The 22,575-nt window shown below is 46.5% G+C and overlaps 8 protein-coding genes across 8 annotated transcripts; 6 read left to right on the plus strand and 2 right to left on the minus strand.

The window, feature by feature from the left end:
• Positions 1-85: 85 nt before the first annotated feature.
• On the minus strand, positions 86-496 carry M431DRAFT_505775 (hypothetical protein). Its single transcript, XM_024918690.1, has one exon. It carries the CDS (start codon positions 475-477, stop codon positions 292-294), a length of 186 nt encoding a protein of 61 aa, XP_024777909.1. The 5' UTR covers positions 478-496; the 3' UTR covers positions 86-291.
• Positions 497-561: 65 nt separating this feature from the next.
• Positions 562-1,568, minus strand: M431DRAFT_14782 (hypothetical protein; the record flags this gene model as incomplete). Its single annotated transcript, XM_024912760.1, has 2 exons — positions 562-1,471; positions 1,558-1,568. The coding sequence occupies 2 exons, from the start codon at positions 1,566-1,568 to the stop codon at positions 562-564; spliced, it is 921 nt and encodes a 306-aa protein (XP_024777910.1).
• Positions 1,569-3,679: 2,111 nt separating this feature from the next.
• On the plus strand, positions 3,680-4,556 carry M431DRAFT_548788 (hypothetical protein; the record flags this gene model as incomplete). Its single annotated transcript, XM_024921269.1, has 2 exons — positions 3,680-3,796; positions 3,869-4,556. Exons 1-2 carry the CDS (start codon positions 3,762-3,764, stop codon positions 4,554-4,556), a joined length of 723 nt encoding a protein of 240 aa, XP_024777911.1. The 5' UTR covers positions 3,680-3,761.
• Positions 4,557-6,067: 1,511 nt separating this feature from the next.
• Positions 6,068-6,718, plus strand: M431DRAFT_492467 (hypothetical protein; the record flags this gene model as incomplete). The annotated part of the gene is made up of 2 exons (XM_024917011.1): positions 6,068-6,307; positions 6,374-6,718. The coding sequence occupies 2 exons, from the start codon at positions 6,068-6,070 to the stop codon at positions 6,716-6,718; spliced, it is 585 nt and encodes a 194-aa protein (XP_024777912.1).
• A 723-nt stretch (positions 6,719-7,441) lies between these two features.
• On the plus strand, positions 7,442-9,363 carry M431DRAFT_505776 (hypothetical protein). The gene has a single exon (XM_024918691.1). It carries the CDS (start codon positions 7,704-7,706, stop codon positions 8,988-8,990), a length of 1,287 nt encoding a protein of 428 aa, XP_024777913.1. The 5' UTR covers positions 7,442-7,703; the 3' UTR covers positions 8,991-9,363.
• Positions 9,364-9,506: 143 nt separating this feature from the next.
• On the plus strand, positions 9,507-11,040 carry M431DRAFT_505777 (hypothetical protein). Its single transcript, XM_024918692.1, has one exon. The coding sequence runs from the start codon at positions 9,902-9,904 to the stop codon at positions 10,952-10,954; it is 1,053 nt and encodes a 350-aa protein (XP_024777914.1). The 5' UTR covers positions 9,507-9,901; the 3' UTR covers positions 10,955-11,040.
• Positions 11,041-11,708: 668 nt separating this feature from the next.
• On the plus strand, positions 11,709-13,358 carry M431DRAFT_77510 (hypothetical protein; the record flags this gene model as incomplete). Its single annotated transcript, XM_024922585.1, has 5 exons — positions 11,709-11,762; positions 11,828-12,317; positions 12,386-12,747; positions 12,805-12,927; positions 12,981-13,358. 5 exons carry the CDS (start codon positions 11,709-11,711, stop codon positions 13,356-13,358), a joined length of 1,407 nt encoding a protein of 468 aa, XP_024777915.1.
• Positions 13,359-16,528: 3,170 nt separating this feature from the next.
• M431DRAFT_548798 (hypothetical protein) lies at positions 16,529-18,801 on the plus strand. The gene is made up of 2 exons (XM_024921270.1): positions 16,529-16,865; positions 16,987-18,801. The coding sequence occupies exons 1-2, from the start codon at positions 16,553-16,555 to the stop codon at positions 18,702-18,704; spliced, it is 2,031 nt and encodes a 676-aa protein (XP_024777916.1). The 5' UTR covers positions 16,529-16,552; the 3' UTR covers positions 18,705-18,801.
• Positions 18,802-22,575: the final 3,774 nt, after the last annotated feature.

Genomic DNA, 22,575 nt, shown 5'->3' on the forward strand with positions numbered 1-22,575 from the left:
CGGCAGCAGGTACCATGTACATGCACTCCGTATTTTACATGTTCCGCAAGGCACACCAAACGGCTCTTATACCCTAGAGCCATCGTCAATTCTCCACATACGTTGGTTGCTTGTCGCCCTCACACATGATGATGCAATTTAATATGCCGAATCGCAACTATATCTGCTTTTTCGCTATGATGCTTTAGCGCCTAGTAGTACTGTAAATCAACGATCTAGCTTCAACTTCCTATATACAGACCGCAGCTCGAAAGCACCCGCATCTATGAATCAGGTCACGTTGGTGATGGATCAAGTAGATAGGTAACCAGTGATCAGTATGTGTGAGATAATGATGGGGCTGAGAGCTGCTTCAAGTAGATCTGGCCAAAGGGATGGAAACTGGTAGGTCTTGATATTTGAAAGTGATGTAACGATCAGCGCCATCACGGCTTCTTGTAACAAAACTAGACCTAAATATGCAATATACCTAGGCATAAAGAGTGTTGAGAACGAGACGTGGAGTACATGTAACCTTCAATAGGAGGTCCAAGTCTAAAAGGGCCCTCCACACTGATCAATCTAGCTACCAGCTCGGCCGTCAAATTGAAAAGCTTGATTGTTCCAGCCATAGGCCGCCAAAGCTCTGTTGATCACGGGAGGGTCAGAGTTCCCGTTATCGTCAACTGATCCAGCCGCCAGAGAAGCACAATTGGCCTCTGAGCTGTTCTCCTCCATCCAGCCGGAAATGGCAAAGCCCAAGTCATTGCCTACATCCTCGGCTCCACTATCCATGAACTGTCTCGCCAGACTCTCATTGCCTTCATCCCACAAGTAGTCGAATACAAGACCATTGACAGAACCTTCATTCCGTTTCAAACCTGAAGTCATGGTGGTGTTGACTCGGACATGGAACACGGGCTTTGATCTGCTTGATGGCCCTAGGACCGACTTATCTGCGTGTTTAATGTGGAGCTGTTGATCCAGATTGCTGTATTTTGAGCTGGAGGCTATATGGACCCAGTGAGTATCGTTCAGGCGATTTCTAATAAGATCCTGAAAGTCGGCGGTTCCGGGAACGCCATTGTGGAAGACCATGTACGGCGCGGCCACGAACGTGCTGTTTTCGAATCTTTTGTCTATGCCGTTTGCTTCATTAACTGCTGCGGCCACCATGTATCCGTTGAGAGCAAGATCAGCCGCGGCGATTATGCAATCGGTCCCCGAGGTTGCGCCAGTTGCGAATCCAATACACTGGACTCCTAGGTTGACGCTATTGCCAACGAATTTCAGCAATCCAACCTCGACGGGAAAGAATGGCTCGGCAATCGTGAAGACCACGTTGATGATTGCACCGAAAAACCTCTTTTCTGGGGGATTTTTCTCGGCGTTTTCCTGCAAAGCAAGCGTCTCGTTGAACTCTGCATTTCGAAACTCTAGGCTATGCTCGGCTGGCTGAGGTGGGCTCGGGTGCGCACAAATGCTCAAAGCGCTAATGGATACTATTCACGACCTGTTTATTTTTGTCTTTCAAGTTAGAAGCAATGACTTCGCAAAAGACAACTGAGGGTATCTTACAAGGCTTTCATTTCGGGCAAAGCTGTAGCAAGAGGTCAAGATGATACCAATTCAGTGCTGAAGTAGTTTGAAAAGATCACTGTGTAAGGAGAAATAGATTAGATTATATGCCCAGTGACTCAATTGCATGACTGGAAGCAGAATCTTGCAACCAGTCTAAGCAATAGTACGTGTAATCATGATAGGTTCCACAAAGTATTAGCAATAGCATGCATGTCAGATTTGGTTCCAGAAGAAAAGCAATAGTATGCAAGTCAGATTTGATTCCAAACGATACGAGATAATAAAGACTTTTGGATAGCTATTGAATTTTCACAAGTTGCCCTCTTTGTAGCAGCGTTCACATTACTCCTGCGAGGACAATTTATGTCCAATGATCGATGTTTGCCTTTTATTGCAATTAAGAGAGATACTATGTGACGGCCTGACTTATATATCCTGGCGTAGGGTGAATAAGACAGAGATTCCGAAAGGATAAACCGTATGTAGGTTTATGCTGGCAGATAAATTAGGATGTTACTCTAAGCGGTTATACGTCACGCTACTGATGGATCAAGTTGATCCGCCATCAAACCAGTATGTGTGAGATAATGATGGTGTTGAGACCATGAGGCTCCATTTGGTTTGATAGGGGCGGCGCCGTGCCTTTGCCGCTCAGGCGTTATCTCCAATCATCATTCATGGTTTCCCGATTACAGTTGCCGATGAGAAGATGGAGGGGATAGAATCCCCCGTCTTTTTACGGAGTAGGGATATTGATAAGTGTGCAATTTGCGGATGCCCACCACCCTCTATTGAACTAATACACTTCACCGGAGATCCCACTCAAAACAATACACATGCCCTCCGCCTACCACACGCCACAATCAAGGCATCACCATCCGGCTGTTTCCATATAGACACTAGATTGCGTTGGGACTACCACTGTGAGAAAATGGAAGCGAAAACCAAAAAGCGCTTTTCTGCTCTATTCTATCGGCTTCAACTCGGCATCATCGACGTGGGGCACAGGGCTGGGGATCTGGAATCTGCAGATAGTGACCTTTCAGGGCAGTGGATGGTACGTCCAGAGTCAGATTCTGTACGGATGCTCGGCATGGCACGCCAGGCAAATACGAACATAACTAGCAGGGGTAAGAATATAATAGCCGCGATCAGGAAGATCTAGAGGCGCGCGGCTCGGATCATCATAGGACCTTGAGGGCCCATGAGGTTGTACGTTGCTGACCACATCAACATGATTCCGGGTTCAAAGCGTGGTTTTTACTGCCGAGCATCCCTATATTTTTTCTTTTCACATCTACGGGTATTTTGATGGCTCTTGGCATGTCTTCAGCTGATCGGTAATCTTTCGCCCTTCAAGCTTATCGACCACAAGTCTGTGAAAGATAGTCCTGTGGCTTTGCTCGACTGCTTCTTTCATTACCTGTATCTTTGCGTTCGAGTATGGCTTGTTTCTCGTGCTCTCTATTCGAGAGTTGTGCCATTCCGGATATCTGGGATGTTTTTGCCTGCGGAAGCAGTTCCCGACGGCCAGCAGCAAGCAGATACAGCCGGATTTTCTCACTCAGACCATTCTGATTCTGTGCTAACCCGCCGATAGTGACTTGCTTTGCTTGCTCTTGAGTTTTAAGGGTTCCTTATCTAATGATCTACTCGGCTTCAGTCTGCTTGAGGCGGTCAAATCTGTGTCAAAATTCCTTTTTATCTTTTTGAGAGACAAGTAAACTTCAACGTATAATTCCAATCTGAACAGGCTCTCGAATATCAATATGACCAAAGTGCATTTCTCCTTTAAACTCTTTGGAATCTGTAACCTTGATACTCTATGTGACTGGGTAGCCATTCTGGATCTCTAGAGTGGCTTAAGCTTTTGGACAATCTAAAGTTGTAATTTTGACTTGAAGAACTATAAGCAAGGCCAGGTTGGCACAAATAAAACTCAAATTTCGCCCAAGATAAAGGTATCTGCTGTGGCTATGCCGAGAGTTCAAATATGCGGAACATGCTGTTAATCTGAACCATAGTATTGAAGAAATTTCAGCTTTTACTTTCGCGAGCTTCCTTCAGCCATGGCTTTTTTGCTCTTCTCGCCCGACTATATCTTCTCTGTTCTTCCCATTTCCCCTTCATTCGTTCCTCGATTCCATTCGTTGTTCGATTTCACTCGTTTCTTAGGTTGTCCATCGCACGGTTCATCCAGTATGGCAAAGTGGAAAGACTTACCGCCCGAACTCAAGTATCAAATCTTTGAAGCCATACCCAAGGCATGGCCCTATCAAAGTACAGCCAAGTACGCCGCGGTCAACAGAGACTGGCAATATTACTTTGAAAAGAAGACCTTCCGGACGCTCGTTTTAAACTACTCGTGCATCGATGACTTTCGCCAAATCGCCCCGTGTCGGGAGGACATTATCAAGCGTATTTGGCTGCGCATCCAACCCCCGACATGGGAGTGTTTCACTTGTGGCACTTTGGAACCATTCGATCAGCTTGCCAGAAATAACCAAATCTTCACAAATGCTTTGTGGACACTGATGGACATACTCAGTTCTTGGGGTAAAATAGATGGAAGCGACAGTCGTTCGGGGCTCACCTTGGAGATTAGTGTGCATGCTGAAAGCAAACTGAGGTATCGTTTCGATTGCTGCACCTTTGATAAAGATATCTATCCATGCAGATTACCTGAGTGGTGTACGATGGATGAAAACTGCAGTCTATCTAGGCAATTGCGACCATTCGGGCTGCGCGGAGAAATATGCGACATCGTTCGCAACCACATGGATCTAGTCGAGGAGCTGCGTACTGTGGAAAACGTCGAGCTTGACTTTAGCGAAATGGGCGATGGGCAAACCACAGAGCTTCCGACTGTGAGATGCGTGAAAGAGTTAACTATTCGTCCGCTAAACCTGCGCCGTTTTGGATACCAGACGATGAAGGAGATTGCAAAAAGTTTTGGGAAACTCGAGACGTTTAATTTGGAATCTGAACTGTTCTAGTCGGGCATCATTTCCAGATTTTGCTTAAGAGAGAGAATCTGGTTACAGTTGGATATTTTTGTGGCTATGGGTGTGTGCGTTCCAAAAAGTATTCTCTCACGATACGAAGACTGGAGGGGAGATATGGACTGAGTTGCGTCGGACAATCGACCACTCGGACAGCTGACTTTCGGACAACTTATCGCTCGGACAATCGGCCACTCGGATAGTCGATCCTCGGACAATGAAAATTTTCACGACCTTTATGACTATACAGGGTTTAATGCGAGGAAATGGAAAAGGGGTGATGATTCTTAGCAATTTAGATGGTATGGACTTTTGGTGTGTACATTGGGCTTGCACTATTATTGCTTTTTATTGCTTTGATGGGATAAACGGTGTTTTGAGATTACTGAAGAAAAACAAAAGATAACTGGTACAGAGTACGGATAATATGCTTAATTAACCCTCAAATGAGATTGGATAAATATGTTGAGAATAATGTGCGTGCTGTTAAACTGGATGGAGCTTTCAATATGTGGTCGGTGGCCATAAATAGGATTGCTGAGTTGAGTTCACAAGTTAGATGTATACATATGTTCCTAGTACTGACACTTACGGATACGAACGGTGATGTGCTCACATGGACATAAAAAGTCAATGCATCTCCAGGAGTGAATATCGGAATTATCGGGTGCCTCAGCGGGCATTGCACGGCCATACGAGCGGAATGATCTATACAATTTTTAATTCCTTCTTCAACTTAAATCAAATTCTATATCCCTGAGCATAAGCAGAGATGATGATTCGGTCTTTAGAAGATTTGTGCAAGTTGCTGGTGTTGAAGTGATCTGAATAGGGACTCAAGGCTGACCACTATTGTTGTAGCTCCTCAGAATCCCCTAACTAATTTACAAACTTGTCCCTTCCTATTTTATTATTATACACAATTGATAAATGTGTTTATTCTCTGTAGCGACAAAAGTTGTTACAAGTCTCATTTCTTAAAAAATGTATGTGTCTGTCTATTGAGCCAAGACTCACCATAGGTCTCGGATTTAGGTAATGCTCCCACGCCGAGAGAGGTCGTTTCCCTTCGTCTCAAATGCACATAACGGAGATAATAAATACTTAAACTCATAGAAAAAGAGATCATAATGATGTCATATATGATTGACTATAAAAATCGGCAGTTCTCCGCCGTTGAGGTTGTGTAATTCCGGGCCGGAATTACAAGGTGAGTGAGGCTCAGCGTACTGTAAAATGGTCAAGGCAAATTGATACTGAACAAAGAGTTTTTGTTATTGGTAGAATTAAACTCCGCAATTATGCTATTAAAAAAAATAGGGGCATGGTTCATTCACATGCACCTCGTGAAATGTATCCCATCTAGGGGTCTTACTTAAAAGACGCTGCTAATATGCATGCAAATATATATATATATATATAGCAAACACTCTCTGAGCTTTGCATACATCAATCAGTCTACTTTTCATCCAAATCTCTCTAGAACAACCACCATCTATCTCAACATGTCCAACGGAACCAAAGAAACTCCTCTCATCACGTCGCCCTCGAGGCTGGCACATGTGGTTTTGCGCACCGGCAACCTCAAGGAAATGTCCCCATTCTACAAGACTTTCCTAGGCGGAAAAGCTCAAGTTGAGAGCGACCAGGTCGCTTTCATCACCTACGACGATGAGCACCATCGCATTGCTCTCGTTTCGCGGCCAGATCTGCAAAAACTGCCACCAAAGTCCTGTGGTCTCGATGTACGCATTACAGCGCCAAATTGACCAAGTAGCAATGTCACTAATAATTATTTCTTTTCTTTCTAGCACATTGCGTTTGGGTTTGACGACATTGAGGGCCTACTCAAAGCATACTCGCAGCGCAAGGAGCATGGAGTCACGCCGGTCTGGTGCGTCCACCACGGGCTCACCATTAGCATGTACTACCGCGACCCGGATGGCAACGTGTTGGAAACATTCATCGACGCCTTTGATGATTTGGAGAAGCAGGATGCGTATATGACGTCGAAAGACTTTGTGGAGAACCCGATTGGTGTGGATTTTGACCCTGAAGATATGCTGAGACGGGTGCAGAGTGGAGAGTCCAAGGAGAGTATTCACAAGAGGCCGAATATTGGACCGCGGGACCTGAGCACTGTACCATTATTTTGATGGAGCTGGTGGAACTAGGAGAAGCTCTGTATGTTGTTGATATGAGAGGAAATATGATAGTTGATAACCGGGTATTATTTCCCAAGAGTGTGTTAATTTATTTAGCTTTTCGTAAGAGTGTGTCTGATAGTATATAGTGCATTAGTGTAATAAGTCAGGTACCGAGGAAGCATCAACATTGGATTGCACTCTTTCTTTATCTGCCCCTGTTTTCTCATATTCTGATTGACAAAGTTTCACGAGGAATGAAACTTAAATTTTATGCAGTGTACCAAAACAAATGCTTTGTTGTTTTGTCGCATATTCCCTTGTCTGCTCAATCATGCTCCTTACATCACTTGGCGTTCATGTACTGCAATGCACTGTACTTACAGCATCTGCATGCCCGGATTAACATGAGACATCGTGCTACTGGAAACCACCCCAAGGCACATGCAGGTCATGAATCTAGGATGTGCCGTCTCAGCAACCGACGCCCTGCCTCGTATAATTTGCATCTCTCCAAATGGCGTCCAAACTGTCTTCAAGCCACCAGGAAAAAGCAAGGGTAATAAAGTGCAGTAGCCTGTGCACTAACAACAATGTGGAGAGCTTCATGCCATCATGCCCACTTTACCCCAAGCCAAGCTGCGTTACATAAGCTGGGATGGTCTGCACGTGCCACCTTGTTCAACCTGTTTCATCGAGGGCTTGACCAGCCTAATTCATCGAAAACACCGAGAGGTTTGAACTTGACATTGTTTCAAACTCGTCACCAACATTGCAAACATCGTGCGAATCGTGACACCTACCGAGAGCGAGAAGCCGCCTGCGTATTTCTCAGCCTTGCCAGCAATTGCCCGCCGATGATGGCACACTGATGTGCCCGTTGCGTGCCGCTTGTTCTTAGCAATCTTGCCGTCCGTTGTCGTCCCATGTCTGCGACGTCACCAATTGGGCACGATTTCCCAGAGCCATAAATCAACCATCCCGCCCGCCGCCAGCAATGGCTTTTCTCGAGGATCCGCGTCTGCGTCAGCGCTGGAACCAGATTACACACGATGCAGAGACGGTGACTGAGAATGCCGCCGCCGGCATTTGGACCTTCCAGCACCAGTACATCAACCCTTGTCTGGGCTCATTACGAGGGGCCATTGAGCAATGCACAACCGTGTGTCTGGGCGATCCCGAAGAGCGCCTTCGACGGCAGCGAGAGCGCGCTCGCGAACGGACAGAATACAGCTTTAATTTTTACGATGACTGGGATCGTGAAGAGGAGAGCGGCGGCCTGTTGGGCAACTGGGGAGGGGAAGACTGGGATCGTCTCTTGGCGGGCTCTGGGAGCCAGAGGAGAGGCGAGACCGTTGAGCAACCCCGACGTAAGAGGGGTATGAGTTACGGCACACGAGGAGCCAGGAGGAAAAACAGCGAACAAGACCCCACCATTATTCCCAGCACCCAACCCATTGGCTTTTTGAGCAAACTCCCCTGGAAAATGGGTGGCACTCTGAGATATAAACCTAGTGCGGCAGATCTACAGGAACACCCTGGTACCAGAAAACACGAATACACCGAGTCACAGCCGCTGCTGGGGGCGGAAGATGATTCGGACCACGAGAGATTGTTACAACCGTCCCGATCAAGGAAGCGGAGCGGTACTACGGGATCGGGTGGGACGTCGGATTCCTATCGCTCTCGTGGCGATTTATTCCCAAGCGACGGTGAAGGCGATGAGGATGCAGTGGCGCTCGATGACGATGTGACCTATGACATGATTAGGAGAGACGATAGGAGCAGCGCCATGAGCGGAAGAACACCGAGTAGCAAAGGAAAGCGACCGGCGCATACCGTCTCCAGGACGGTTTCGAGGACAACACTTGGCTCGGTTGCGTCAAAAGATTCGCTTGGCCTGGCAATCTTTGGCCAGGTAACTCAGGACCCCACACAAGATGCTCAACCCTTGCCATCACTGAAGGACTTGGAGTTGGAAGAAGAGCGTCTAGGTAGAGAAGAAGACCAAGAATTGGCAAAGAAGAAAGAGGCCGCAGCTCAATTGGCGCTGGATCGAGGTTTGCAAACGGAAGCAGAGCCGAAACCAGCAGATGTGGCAGACGACGAATATTTGACTGAAGAGCCGCACGAGATACACTTGGACGACGACGAGGATAGTGACGACGAGGCACATCACGATTCCGGGTTATCCGGAGGTGATTTAGAGATACGGGCAAAGGATAGGGCATCACCGCCTGTCCAGAGCGCTTTTGTCCCTGCGCGGCTGCCACATTTTGGATGAATACACTCGAGCGTTTTGGGGTTGATTGCTAGCTTTGCCGAGACCTAGCTGGCTGGGACATGCCTTGGCCTTGAAGGCCATATGTATTACTGACATGGGATATCTAGATGTCACAGTTTATTGTTATGACGGGGTTTGGGGAAACATTTACAACGCCTGGGAGCTGCTTTGCGTGGGAATGACGTGAAGCAGACATGGCTTTACTGATATCGATTGACGACAATGATGAATGATGAATCACACAATTTTTTTTTCTGATGATAGATATGAGTCGTGCTTTAGTGATGGCCCTATGTTATAGAGGACGGCTTCACTTACCACCGCCGCGCCCAAACGTTGAAGACGTTGGAAACTATTCAGTCCACATGTTGTGTTGCTATCTTTGGATCCAAATACTCACTTGTGCATTTCAATTATTGCCGTTAATATCCATTACAGCTTCAGCTATTATCTTTTATAAAAATGCAGCTAATCCCAATGCCACGGCAGTTCGTCTCACAGCCGCACTTGATACCTCGGTAGCGGCCGCTTCCCCGCAAAGTGCCTCCCCGCGAATCGTCTACCGCAGCCGTAGCCGTGCCGTTTCTAGGGACCAGCGCAGGTCCTCCATCTTTTAGCTAGTGAATATTAACGGGCTGGGGGCCACCTTACTCCGTATTCCGTAGGCCTACATGTCCCCAGAAGGGAGCGTCAAGGATCAATTCCCCGTGCTATCAAGTACAAATCCGGGGCATGTCTTGCTGGAAGCTGCTTCTTCCTCCTCCGTCTGTTCTCCATTCTGTGTCACTGTAGACTGCTCTGTGATTACCTATCCATAGCGGTCGGATATCGTGTCGTACCCTATCACGACTGTCACTTACATCACCTGGTATCACCATCACTCCCTTTCTTTCATTCACTCCATCATCATCATGGCGCCCACTGGACCCATCACTACTCCCATCACCACCCTTTTGGGTATCCAGCATCCCGTCCTCCTCGCTGGTATGGCGCGCACTTCGGGAGGTCGCCTTGCTGCAGCGGTGTCCAATGCGGGCGGCCTCGGTGTCATTGGCGGGTTCCAGTACACGCCTGACCAGCTCCGCGAGATCATTGCCGAGATGAAGGCAAACTTCAAGAACCCAGACTTGCCATTTGGCGTCGACTTGGCGCTGCCACAAATCGGAGGCAATGCGCGTAAGACGAATCACGACTACACAGGCGGCAAGCTGGACGAGCTGATTGACATCACCATCGACAGTGGCGCCAAGCTGTTCGTCAGTGCCGTCGGTGTACCACCCAAGTACATCATCGAGAAGCTTCACAAGAACGGCATCTTGGTCATGAACATGGTGGGACACCCGAAACACGCGGTCAAGGCGCTGGATCTCGGCGTGGACATTGTATGCGCCCAGGGTGGCGAGGGAGGCGGTCACACAGGCGACATTGCCAACTCAGTGCTGATCCCAGCCGTCGTCGACGTAGCGAGGAAATACAAGCCTCCCATGCTCAAGGGCTCGACGGCTCTCGTCGTTGCAGCGGGAGGAATCCGTAATGGACGAAGTCTGGCCAGCTCGCTGATGCAGGGAGCGGTGGCCGTGTGGGTGGGCACACGCTTCGTGGCTTCAGAGGAAGCTGGGTGCAGCCAGGCCGCCAAGGAGGCCGTCGTGACTTGCGGCTTTGAAGGCACGGAGAGGACGCTGGTGATTACAGGACGGCCGTTGCGGATGAGGGCGAATGAGTACATCAAGAGCTGGCATGACCGACCTGGCGAGATCAAGGCGCTGTGCGACAAGGGAATTGTGCCGATGGAGCATGATTTGGACGAGGGCAGAGATGTGGATTTTCCGCACTTGATGGGACAGGTTGCGGGCGCGATTGAGAAGATTCAGCCTGCTGGGGAGATTGTTGCTGAGATGGTGGAGGAGGCGGTTGAGATGCTCAAGCTGGGAGGAACGTATTTGACGGCCAAGAGTCGATTGTAATGAACATGGAATGATGATGAATATATAATGAAGAAGGAAAGGAGCTGTTTATTAATCTTGAATAAGAACCATATCTTTTGGTGCCGTCTTACGAGATCACCTAATATGATGGACTGTACTCCGTATGATCAACGGCTTCTGGTAATGGTGACCTGCTTCCAATTACACGGTACAAAGCAGATGTACCTTGTGGCATCGGGCCAAACCAACTGTGGCTGGTGTCTTGCTAGCCTCATCGGCATCTGTGGCGCAACCCCACCACTGTGGGAACCGATTTTTGCAAATCGCAGACTAGCAACTTTTTTTTTTCTTATCGGTTCCTGATTGCTGGTGAAATATTTCTGCTGCAGAGCCTTCCATTACAAACCGCCTGGAGCATCGCCAAATCACCAACAACGTCACAATGGATGCCGCCACATTGAACAAGAAGCGCAAGCGGAACAAGGTTGAGGCTGCTGCTGATGCCACGAAAAAGTCAAAAAAGTCCAAGAATCCCCCGCCACCGGTCGAGCCCGAGGTTGAAGATGAGGTAGCAGAGGAGGAGGAGGAAGAGGAAGAGGAAGAAGAGGCTGTCTCAAACGAGGAGAATGAGAACAGCAATGAGGATAGAGAATCAGATGCCGGATCAGATCTCGCGGACAAGCCCGCCGCCAGAGACGCCGATGGAGATGTCATACCCAACAACTCTGCGCCCATACTATCGACGCTGGCCGACTCCCAGAAGTTTGAAGACCTCAAGCTGTCCGAGAAGACGATGAAGGCGATCCAGGAGATGGGCTTCACCAAGATGACTAGCATTCAGCGCAGCGTTAGTCTACCTAACCAATTTCCATCTCCAATGGCGCAGCATGTACTAACCTGCTTCTCAAACAGGCCATCCCACCTCTTCTTGCCGGCAAGGACGTTCTCGGTGCCGCCAAGACAGGTTCCGGAAAGACGCTCGCATTCCTCATTCCCGCGATTGAGATTCTCAGCTCCCTGCGATTCAAGCCCCGAAACGGCACCGGTGTCATTGTCGTCTCCCCGACTCGAGAACTCGCGCTCCAGATCTTCGGCGTCGCACGCGAGCTGATGAAGCACCACTCACAGACATATGGTATCGTCATTGGCGGAGCAAACCGAAGAGCAGAGGTCGAAAAGTTGACCAAGGGTGTCAATCTTTTGATTGCTACCCCTGGCCGACTGCTCGACCACCTTCTCAACACTCAATTCGTTTTCAAGAACTTGAAGTCTTTGATCATTGACGAGGCGGACCGAATTTTGGAGGTTGGTTTCGAGGATGAAATGAGACAGATTGTCAAGGTTCTGTCAAACGAGGATCGACAGACTATGCTGTTTTCTGCGACACAGACAACCAAAGTTGGTGAGTATTTTTTGGGCCTTTCTTCACACTTGTTGTAACGCACGTGTCTAACTAAATGCGATGTACAGAGGATCTTGCCAGAATCTCCCTGCGACCCGGGCCGCTATACATCAACGTCGACGAGGAGAAGCAGCACAGCACAGTTGATGGTCTGGAGCAGGGCTACGTCCTTTGCGAAGGCGACGAGCGCTTCCTGCTGCTGTTCTCCTTCCTCCGAAAAATGCAGGCCAAGAAGAAGAAGGTCATTGTCTTCTTCAGCAGCTGTGCCTCTGTCAAATACTACGCTGAGCTGTTGAACTACATTGACTGCCCGGTTTTGGATCTGCACGGCAAGCAGAAGCAGCAGAAGCGGACCAACACTTTCTTTGAGTTTAGCAATGCGCCTCATGGTATTCTTATCTGTACCGATGTTGCCGCTCGTGGTTTGGATGTGAGTGTTTTGCTGGCTCATCATTGAGTTAAAAATTGTTGCTGACGAATGAACTAGATTCCCGCTGTCGATTTCATTGTTCAGTTTGACCCTCCGGACAACACTCGCGACTACATTCACCGCGTGGGACGAACTGCCCGAGGCACTGATGCCAAGGGACGAAGTCTGCTCTTCCTTCAGGTACGATCATAATCCACACAACTCTGACTCAGCATCGACTAATAATCCGATAGCCCAACGAGGTTGGCTTCCTGTCTTACCTCAAGGCAGCCCGCGTCCCCGTCGTCGAATTCGAGTTCCCCCGCAAAAAGATCATCAACGTCCAGTCCCAGCTCGAGAAGCTCATCGGCAAGAACTACTACCTGCAGCAGAGCGCCAAGGACGCCTTCAAGTCCTACCTCCACGCCTACGCCAGCCACAGCCTGCGGTCCGTGTACGACGTGCAGAAGCTGGACCTGGCCAAGATTGCAAAGAGCTTCGGCTTCCCCACGCCGCCGCGCGTGGACATTACGCTGGGCGCCAGCATGGGACGGGATAAGGTGCAGGCGAGGAGGTCGTATGGTAGCCAGCCGAAACAGGTGGGCAAGTATAAGAGGGATAAAAGGAATTGAGATGTAATATAATTTTGTTTTGTTTGAAGCAAGGGTAGCCCGTGATCCAATAAAATGACTGCGATGAATTGCAGTGGTGTTCTTTTGACAAGATGGCTTTGTGTAGGCTCGTCAGACGTAATCCAATAGAGGACATGGTTCAGTGTGGCTGATTCGTTTCTTTGGTCTGAAATACCGAGTTTGGACTTATCAAAGCAGACGGTTCAGTCAAACAAAGTAGACGCAATCTAACTCTGAACTCTCGTCTGTGAACAATCGTCTGTGAACGGACAACAGGCTTCTTTGTCCTTAACTTTGACAACATCGACTAACCGGCAAGCTTGTGCCACTCAAATGAATTAACTACTAGGTAACTACCTATCAAATTTCTTCATCAGGTCGGAACTCATCAAGGTAACTCGATCCACTCAAACAAAGAAGCCGCGATGTGAACACTAGTATTCCGCCAACTAGCTCACAACAGGCTCCTTTGTCCAAACATGGCGTCGTCTCATTTGGGTGTCGCGGGAACTTGCAGTTTTGTAGGTCGGAGTTATATAAAGAGGCCTCGACTCAGCTCATGTCCAGAGGGATAACGTCAAACTCCGAGAGAAATTGCATCTTACAAGTCTGCATACATTATGGACCCCCCACCATATCGCCCAGAGGATCCATTGGGGAAAAAACCACATTCCCTCGATGATCCATTGCCAGAAGTACCATATTCCCCAGAGGATGAATTGCCGAAAGTACCATATTCCCCAAAGGATGAATTGCCGAAAGCACCATATTCCCTAGAGGATTCATTGCGAGAGGATTCATTGCCGGAAGTACCATATTCCCGAGAGGATCCATTGAAGGAAGTATCTATTTTGGTGAATAGCCTTTATGTCCTTTCAGACGCTTTCTGCCGACACCTCCGCTGTCAACCCTCGAGCTCTGAAGATGAAAGACGCATCATCCGCGATTGTTTAACGGCCTTCAGCACGCTGGAAAATAAATTGGTGGCATCTGTCCCTGGATACTATCTTGAGAATCCTCTTCACGATTCGTTGCGCGATTTGGTTGGCTATATTGTCTCCTTCTGTGACTTTGGACGACTGCAAAAAGCCTGGGAAGCCTGGGCCTATGACAAGGCTAAACTGTTAAGAGATGCTGTAGATGATAATGTAAGTTAAAGATTAGTAATATGTAATGAGGATGGAACTAGCCAAGGCTGACACTACAGCAACATTAGAACACTGTCTCCCGTATTGCGACAAGACTCAGGGTGACGAGAGAGGTGAAAGATGAATCCAAGAAACGTTTGCATCTTGCAGAAGCCATGAGACCTGTAAGTAATACTAATCTTCTCAAGGACGCATCCTGTAAAAAGCCAGCACTAAAGCTCACTTAGCTTAGGTCCCGCGGACGGCTTCGTATCCGTTGCGATGATCAACTATATTCATTCCTACACGAATTGGAGATTACTGGTATTCTATCTAACAACTACTCCATTTTTCAACATATATATCCAAATGACTGCGAAACGGTGACTTCAAAAATCTCACAGCTTAGCGATGAAGTCCATTGCATGCTTCAAGACTCATGTTGCCTGAAAAGGCTGCCGAGCGGTTACTGGAATATACACAAAGATTTGCGGGATGCCACTACTAAGCCTGATTTGTGGGAGTCTTCTTGTCTTGGGAAGCTTGCTTTAGGCGATAGCTTTGAAGAAAAAAGTCGTCTGCTGTTGGTCACTGGCGAAGCAGGATGTGGCAAGACAAACCTACTCTTACATATCGCCAAACTACTTCTGAAGAGAAGATGGTACGCCCATTCAGACCCTCATAAAGTAGTTACGCATTTTTCTGAGGATAAGAACACAATTCAAGATTGCCTCTCATCACTGCGGGAGCAACTCGAAGGGAACAATGATGCTGGTTTCCCACTTTCACCTGAGCCCAAACAGGACACCTCCTTCGACGATTTGAGCAAAACATTGGGCAATTTTTCCCAAGACAATACGAATACAACATACGTCATATTGGACGGTTTAGACAAGTACGGTAGTGAAGGTGTGACCAGCTTGTTCAAGCTGATTGCCACCACTATCAACTCATCACCAAAGATTCACTGGATTGTTGCAATCAGATCATTCAGAAATTCCACAGCCATCAAGGGCATTAGTTATACACTAGCAGACGTTAGTGACAATGAGAAATTGAAAGATGCTGCAAAGAAGTTTGTTTCAATGCAGGTTGATACATTTTTCAAAAAAACTGGCATCCCAGATCCTTCCCGGGAAGATCTTGAAAAAACCCTGATGAAGAGATCGAAAGGAAACCTTCTCTGGATCACGCTGGCGTGCAGCATTATAAAGAAAGACCCTATATATGCCATGCACATAGCTGAGAACGTTGAAGAGAAAATTGAAGCCTTATACGTTCGCTTCAATAACCTGCTGCAGGTACAGCTGCTGCTGACAGCAGAAGAAAATGAACATTTAGGGGAGATTGTTACTATACTGGCAGCCGCCTACCGACCACTTGCGATTTCCGAACTCCGACTTCTTGTCCAGCTGTCAGATGCTGTTGACTTGGAAAAATTGATCAAGCGGCGATTCTTGTTCTTGTTGGAAGTTCAAGATGATATTGTGCGCTTCAGTCATGAGTTAGCCAAGAAGTATCTGATGGAGAAACACGTTGGTCAGATAAAGCCGGAAATACATGGAAAAATTGCGCTTCGATGCTTGGACTTTTTTGCTTCAAGCAGTTCTTCCGGCAACCTTTTTGACGAACTTCCGATTCATTACGCTGTTTCGCACTGGATCAAACACTTTTTGATATCGCAGTCACAATCTGGAGATCTTTATGCAAGGCGCACAGGTCTCGGGGCACTAACGGACGTGTTGAGCCTTGGCTTCACTCAGTGGCTCGATATAATAAAGAAGATCCGCTACCCAGTATCAGGAGTCAGCAAAGATCTTCTACAGCTTAGGAATTTCCTCACAGTGAGTTATAACCCCCGGCTTGGTCAGGCCTCGAAGCACCTTCTTCAAAATTAACCAACTACTCCCCTGATCTCTTTCGGTTGGAGGGATGGTGCGCAATCAGAATCTTCTAACAGAAAAATATTAGGGATGTGAAAGTAAACAAGTTGAGCAAGACATTCCTCATGATTGCATTATCGCCGATGTAATGGACGCCATGCGGTTCCTTCGTTTCAGTTACGACATGGGCAACGTCAGCCCAAAGGATAGTCTTCTATTCTACCCATATGAAGACTTCAGATTGAAGTTACTCAAGAAAAACTTTCCGCGGCTGTTGAATAAGCCAGCGACGGAATACAAGATGAAAGACATAGCTCTGAACCTCCACCCTCAGTCCCAGGTCCTCACCTGCGCCTACTCCCCAGATGGCCGTTTTCTCGCCTCATATTCGAAATCCGACAAAAAAATATCCATATGGGATATCCATAATGGTACAAAGACTGATCAGCTCCAGACTCGGGCTCCTGATGGCTTCACTATTCTACATCGCCTTCTCAGTCTCGGGGGCGTTGGCGGCACTAACTTCTTTTAATACTATTGATGTTTGGGACTTTCCCACTCGCAAACATATCAAGATGATCCGCAAAAACCTCGACAGACCATATTACAGGTTTGGAGATTTACAGGGTCTTACATTTTCACCAGATGGGACGCAATTAGCCACAACCAACGGTAAATCTTTCTTGACCTGGGCTTTACCGTCTCTCGAAGAGCACAAATATCGAATCAATACACCAGACACAATTAGTTGTGTAAAGTTTTTGGGAGATGGATTAATTGCATTTTCATCCTCCAACATTATTACTATCTGGCGTGAAGAGACGGCGGAGAATGTTCATATACTTCGCGGCCACAAAGAGGATATTACTAGCCTGGAAAGCTTACCCAAACATCAGTGGTTGGCATCTGCATCACAGAATGAGAGTTTTATACGATTATGGGACCCAAACTCGGGATTGGAATTATATACCCTGAATAGCCACAACCCTGGCATTAGATCCATCTCTTTCTCATTTGATGAGACGAAGCTGGCATCAGGGTACAAGGATTCTATCGAAATCTGGGACTTTGAGAATATGGGCCCGGATCCTCAGGGATTAAATATGAGAAGAATTGAGTACTTCGAAGACTCGAAACACGTTGAATCAGTAGTATTTTCGCCAAAGGATCTCAGTCTGGCGTCAGTATTGACCGGCGGCCTGATCCGGATTTGGGATACTTGCGCCTTTCGGCACGAAGTGAAAGGCTCTGTTACTCAAATAAACAGGCATACCTGTGCTATTCAATGCTTAAGGTTCTCACATAACGGAGAGTTTTTTGCTACTGCAGATCGCGATGGAAATATATGTATTTGGGATGGGAAAACAGGAGATTGTAAGATTTCGATTGAGAGCAAGGGCTGTGAATTACACTCGATCTCGCCGGACGACCAGAGCCTAGTCACTTCTTCTACCGATGGTGTGATGGCCATTTGGAATACAGGAAATTGGCTTCTGAGACGAAAACTTATCGGCCATCAAGACAAGATATTATGCGTCGAATTCTCTCCAGATAGGAGGCACATGGCGTCAGCGTCACACGACGGAACCATTGGAATTTGGGATCTATTAAACGAGTATGATATCGCAGAAACGAAACCGGCACATCAGATTAAGGCCGAGTTCGAGCGCTCGAACGCATTCGACAGGAAAGGTATTATACGAGCATGCATGGCATTTTCACCAGACGGAACACAATTAGCTTGCAGCGTGAGAGGTGGTGCCGCCATTCAAATCTGGAACGTGAAGCCAGATGGTTCACTAGATGCGTCTCAACAACTGCACTCTGCATATGATGCTTTTAATGAGCGCCCCTTCTTTTCTGAGCGTATCTTCTTCTCACAGGACGCCAATTTCATTATTGCGTCTGGAGATGGGCATTTGAGTATCTGGAGGATAGAATCTAAAAAACTCCTAATATTGATTAGACATGTGCCGATGATATTTCAGTCTCTAAGATGGGATGCAAGGGATCCGGGATATATTTTTACAGAACTTGGACGCTTTTTCATCGGCTATGTGTTTGATACGAAGGCTGAAACATCGAAACCGATGCGATATAATGATGGCTACTGGACGGATATGGTGAAAACGTCATCGGGTCGGCAATCAGAATCGTGTACATTAAATTGGAGGGAACTTGAGATTTGTTGCAAGGGTAAGCCATTGGCCAAGTTTCCATCCAGTTATTTCCCGTCTCACTGGCACGGTATATGGATGCTTTGGATTCGCAAGAAAAGGATTGCAATGGGATATAAATCAGGCCATGTGATGTTGTTGAACTTTGAGGGGAGATGACGACATAGATATATGACATTGAGATTGCTGTTCAATGTTTACGGCTGATGGATGGATAATTTCTTGACTTTGAGTCTTTGTTAGCTGTGAATTGATGAATAATTTTATTACTTCTTCCAGTCGATCCATCTATCACGATATTCTGTATATTCCTCTCAACTCTTTAACCATAAGATTACGAGCCTTGGGAATCAACTCATCACGGCATCCTCGTACAGAGAATCTACTTGCCCAGACGCTTGTCATTTGCTTATTGCAAGAGACATGGCCTGATATTGAAGAGTTGGCTGTATGAGCAGTATGCATGGCTAAACTCGGGAAAGTAGGCGACTAATCCTTAGAAGATACAAAATATTGAAATATAGTAACTGTTGGGGTGAAATAAATGTGCCTTGATCTGGTACTTTGACGCCGCTCAAGCTGCCGCTGAAGTCTTATATGGCAGGGATTGCATATCATCGATGATTGTTCATTATTGGGCTACGTGGCCTTGATGAGGCGCATCTGCGCAGTGCCTACACATATTATTGATGGCATATCACCATTATATTATCCTGCTTGAAGTTTTAATACATAAGGCTGAGGTTCCTGAGACAGTGTAGAGTGCATGATCAAATTGGCCATAGCCGAGATATTTGCCAGACTTGTTGAGGGAAGTTTGTATGCTTGTATTAATTCAGGCGTAAATGAATGGAGATTTTTAGAAAAATATGCATTGATCTAATGTAAAAATGCCGAGTTTCGAATTTCTCTCTCGTCGTATGGGAATGTGTACGTTCTCAAGTATCGAACACTACATCTGTATCACAAGTTCTCTCGCTTCCACTGAACTGAACTGGACAACGTGATTGCCGTGGTCTATTATCACAGACGGCTCTCACGACTGTAAAATAGCGCCTAGGTCAAGATCAAGAACTTGATCATCCACGCTATCATGATGCTGAGATTCGCGACCATTGCAAGCCGGGGGGTTTTGTCCAAAAAGAACTTTCAAACACGATAGAAAAACATATGGAGCACCTTTCTAGTAAGAGGAGCGGGAAACATAACCAACTAGCCCAAAAGCAAATCGTTTTCTTTGTGATTACTTCCTCGTCTGCCGAAGAGTGACCCTCTTTGGACAATATTGCCACTTGAGGCCAATTGTTGCAAAAACTTCCTGACTTGGAACGGAGGCCAATAGAATCTGTACGGCTGTTTCAATATGGAAATACATGTTGTAGTCACGATTCTCATCCTGTGGAATCTGAGCAGGATTAGGCTACTTGGCTTCGAAGATTCATCTACTAAGGGTTCAAAGAAGCGCCAAACTCACCTCCCATTTAATGTGTTACAAATATTTTTGGCAAGAATTTGTTTGTTTGAAACAAAGGTAGCTGCGATCCAACAAAATGATGGCGACCAATTGCAGTGGAGTCTTTTTGACAAGACGGCTTTGTGCAAGCCCGCCAGCTGGTATGTAACAGAGGACATGGATCAGCGCGGCTGATCAGATTCTCTTTATCCAAGTTTGATAATTTCGATTGACTGACATGCTTGTTCCAATCAAACAAATCAGCCAACTGACAAGTCTCGTTGTTCTGAACTAGGTCATCGGAAACCATCAAGGGGGCCAATTCACTCAAACAAAGCAGACGCAATTTCGACAGTGGAACTCTGCTAATCAGCCGACAACAGTCTTCTTTGTCCAAACATGATGACCTCGCCAATCAGCAAGATGAGGCTTCATCGTACAGATGGACTCTTTGTAGAGTATTGAGATTGTAATGTACGATGGGAATCTTGATTGGCTGTCTCAGGAATTTGCAATTTTACCTCTGTCTGATGACTTTGGCCATCGAACTGAGCTTCAGCGAGGTGAGTGGTATATAAAAAGGCGTTAGATCACCGCTTGTTTAGCCAGGACAACTTTACCCATCGAGAAAATTTTATTTGACTTACAAATTTGTTGTAAATCATGGGCAACGACGACCCTTTGCCCCCATATCTTGCTGCGGATAAGGAAAGGGAAGACTTTATCTTCTTCGTTCCTTTTCTTTCAGAAAATTTCCGTCAATACCTCTTCTATCACTTCTCAGGTCATGAAGATGGAGATAGCAGCTTTCTTGAGTGTGCAATAGCTCTCAATTCCCTAGAAAATGCGATAGCGGGATACTTCTTTACTAGCTCCAATGTCCCCACAAAGGATATTGGTAACGCATGGTACGATTTGGCTCAGAAGTTCGAATCTTTGCTTCACGGTGGTCGAATCAAAGAGATGCTCGAAAGCCGGGGCACGAAACCAGAATAGCATATGATCCTGTGAGTGACAGCTTACCAAACATACGAGGATGGATCTAGCAAAGGCTGACACGAGAACATCATTAGGTGTCCCATTGTCATTTTCCAATACTAAGGGATTGTGGATATCTGTTTAGACTGCTGGGCTATGAGAAGCCTGAATCATCTATTTTCAAAGACCTTTCTCCGAATGACCTCAAAGAGTTGAGTTCAAGCATCTTTGTGTTTACAAACGTAATCGGGATTCAAGGTCACCTACCCAAATTACCGAATGGCTACTGGAACATACTCGAAATGGAGGATCTCGAAACCATATACCCTAAGATTCAGCGAATAACGTCCCACAGCCATTCTGAAGAAAAGGACCGTCTGCTGTTGGTAACCGGCGAGCCAGGATGTGGCAAGACAAACTTGATGCTACAGTTCGCCAGACGAATGATGAGAATACCGCTCGAACAAGGCAATGATAAGGGTACTGGAGTGATTACCTACTTTTTCAATCATGGAAATACAATTGAAGATTGTATCTCATCGGTAGTTTCGCAGCTCAAGCGGTTAGCTGAACCAACACCCGACATGATGATAGGTACATTATGTTGCGAAATTAAGAAAAAGTTTCGTTCAATATATATCGTTATTGACGGCTTAGACGATTGCTTCAATCCCGACGACGATGAAACGGCTCCAAAACTCGAAAATCTATTAGAGTTGATGTTTAACACTATCGAACTGTTAGAAGAAATTAATTGGATTATTTCCTGCAGATCATTCGACAAGGACTTGGTTCCCCACACCTTCAAGTCTTATGAACTGAATTTGAATGATGAAAAGGAATTGGAAAAGGAAATGGAAATCGAATTGGAAAAGCCTGCGATGAACCTTATTTCCATTCAACTCGATGCATTTTTCAGAAGAAATAGCATCCAGGATTCCTTTCGCCAAAAAGTTGAAACTGCTTTGCTGAAGAAATCGAAAGAAAATCTTCTATGGATCAAGCTTGCGTGCAACATTTTGGAGAAAGATCCTGATATTGCCTTGGGATTTGGGGATACACTTGAAGCACGGGTCGAAAATTTACTGGATACATTTGGAGAACAGATCGAAGACTTATACACTCGGGGATATGAACAGCTGAAGCTTACAGCAAAAGAAGAACCATATCTCGAGAAAATTATTACAACAATGATAGCCGCTTACCAGCCGCTTTCGATCTCAGAGCTCCGATGTCTTGCCCCGTTGCCAGCGGGCGTCAACTTAAAACAGTTGATCAAGAAACGATTCATCTTCTTTTTGGAAGTTCGAGAGGATATTGTTTATTTTAATCACCGGTTATCCAAAGAGTTTCTACTCAAGCGTTATGATCATAACGACCAGGTGACACAGCAGAGACACGCTGAAATTGCACTTCAATGCTTGAAGACGCTTGTATCAAGGGACTCTGAAACCAACGCTTCTAAAAACATATCTTATTGCGATTCTTCACACTGGGTCAAGCATCTATTGTCGTCGAAATTTGTGTCCAACGACATTAATATAGGCCTTGATGTCGCACTGATGGACTTTTTGAACCGCGGCTTCACTCTGTGGCTCA

This window comes from Trichoderma harzianum (assembly GCF_003025095.1).
Source record: "Trichoderma harzianum CBS 226.95 unplaced genomic scaffold M431scaffold_3, whole genome shotgun sequence".
In the NCBI taxonomy this organism is placed as follows: domain Eukaryota; kingdom Fungi; phylum Ascomycota; class Sordariomycetes; order Hypocreales; family Hypocreaceae; genus Trichoderma; species Trichoderma harzianum.

Coding starts and splice junctions, on each gene's coding strand:
- M431DRAFT_548798 (XM_024921270.1), top strand. CDS start 16,553: ATGGGCAACGTCAGCCCAAAGGATAGTCTTCTATTCTACCCATATGAA. Junction 16,866..16,986: donor TATTCTACATCGCCTTCTCA/GTCTCGGGGGCG, acceptor ACAGGTTTGGAG/ATTTACAGGGTCTTACATTT.
- M431DRAFT_505776 (XM_024918691.1), top strand. CDS start 7,704: ATGGCTTTTCTCGAGGATCCGCGTCTGCGTCAGCGCTGGAACCAGATT.
- M431DRAFT_505775 (XM_024918690.1), bottom strand. CDS start 477: ATGCCTAGGTATATTGCATATTTAGGTCTAGTTTTGTTACAAGAAGCC.
- M431DRAFT_505777 (XM_024918692.1), top strand. CDS start 9,902: ATGGCGCCCACTGGACCCATCACTACTCCCATCACCACCCTTTTGGGT.